Source organism: Galeopterus variegatus, unplaced genomic scaffold (genome assembly GCF_000696425.1).
Source record: "Galeopterus variegatus unplaced genomic scaffold, G_variegatus-3.0.2 Scaffold437, whole genome shotgun sequence".
Taxonomy (NCBI): domain Eukaryota; kingdom Metazoa; phylum Chordata; class Mammalia; order Dermoptera; family Cynocephalidae; genus Galeopterus; species Galeopterus variegatus.
This window is the reverse complement of record NW_007726548.1, coordinates 545,879-546,460: the sequence shown is the minus strand read 5'-3', so window position 1 is coordinate 546,460 and position 582 is coordinate 545,879. Positions and strand designations below refer to the sequence as shown.

At 50.2% G+C, this 582-nt stretch overlaps 1 protein-coding gene across 1 annotated transcript in view; it reads right to left on the bottom strand.

Annotated features, from left to right (window-relative positions):
• The window catches only part of FKBP15 (FK506 binding protein 15, 133kDa), a 69,422-nt gene that overhangs the window by 4,048 nt on the left and 64,792 nt on the right, over positions 1–582 (bottom strand). Inside the window, exon 27 of the mRNA XM_008568751.1 lies at positions 134–227. Coding sequence (XP_008566973.1) covers positions 134–227 — 94 coding nt within the window. The remainder of the gene's footprint in view (positions 1–133; positions 228–582) is intronic.

Sequence of the window (582 nt, the reverse complement as noted above, 5' to 3'; positions counted from 1 at the left end):
TGCTCCCACAGGGCCCTGCACACAGAGTCCAGGGAACGGGCCACCAGCAGACTCCATCTCTATTCTCAGAGCTCATGGGAAAGGGCCCGCAGGTGGTGGCGTGAGGAGCTGACAGTGCCTGGGATTTCCTTACCACCTCGTCTTCGTCCTCCTCAGGCTGTGCTTTGGACCTTGGAACTTTCAGAGTTGCCCCTTTAAACAGTTCATCTTCTTCATCCCCAGAGAGACTGAAGGAAAATCAAGTCATAGAAAATGTTGTTGTTCCAGCTCCAGACCGCAGTACCCACTAGCTACAAGGGTCACTGGGCCTGGGGGTAGGAAGCCAAGAGCTCTGGTAATTGCTCAGGAATTCCTCCCACCTCTTGCGTTGGCCTCCTACTGCTGTTGACTCCTTCCATTACCTACAGCCAAAGTGGACTTTAAAAACTAATCAATCAGACCACATCACTCTTCTGCTTAAGTCCTTTTAATAGCTTCTCACTGTACTAAACAGTGATGTAAAATCTCACATATCCCAGCCACTACTTAGTTTTCCAACCTCAGCTTAGCTCCGCTCCTCTCCTACTTACAGTGCCTTCCTGT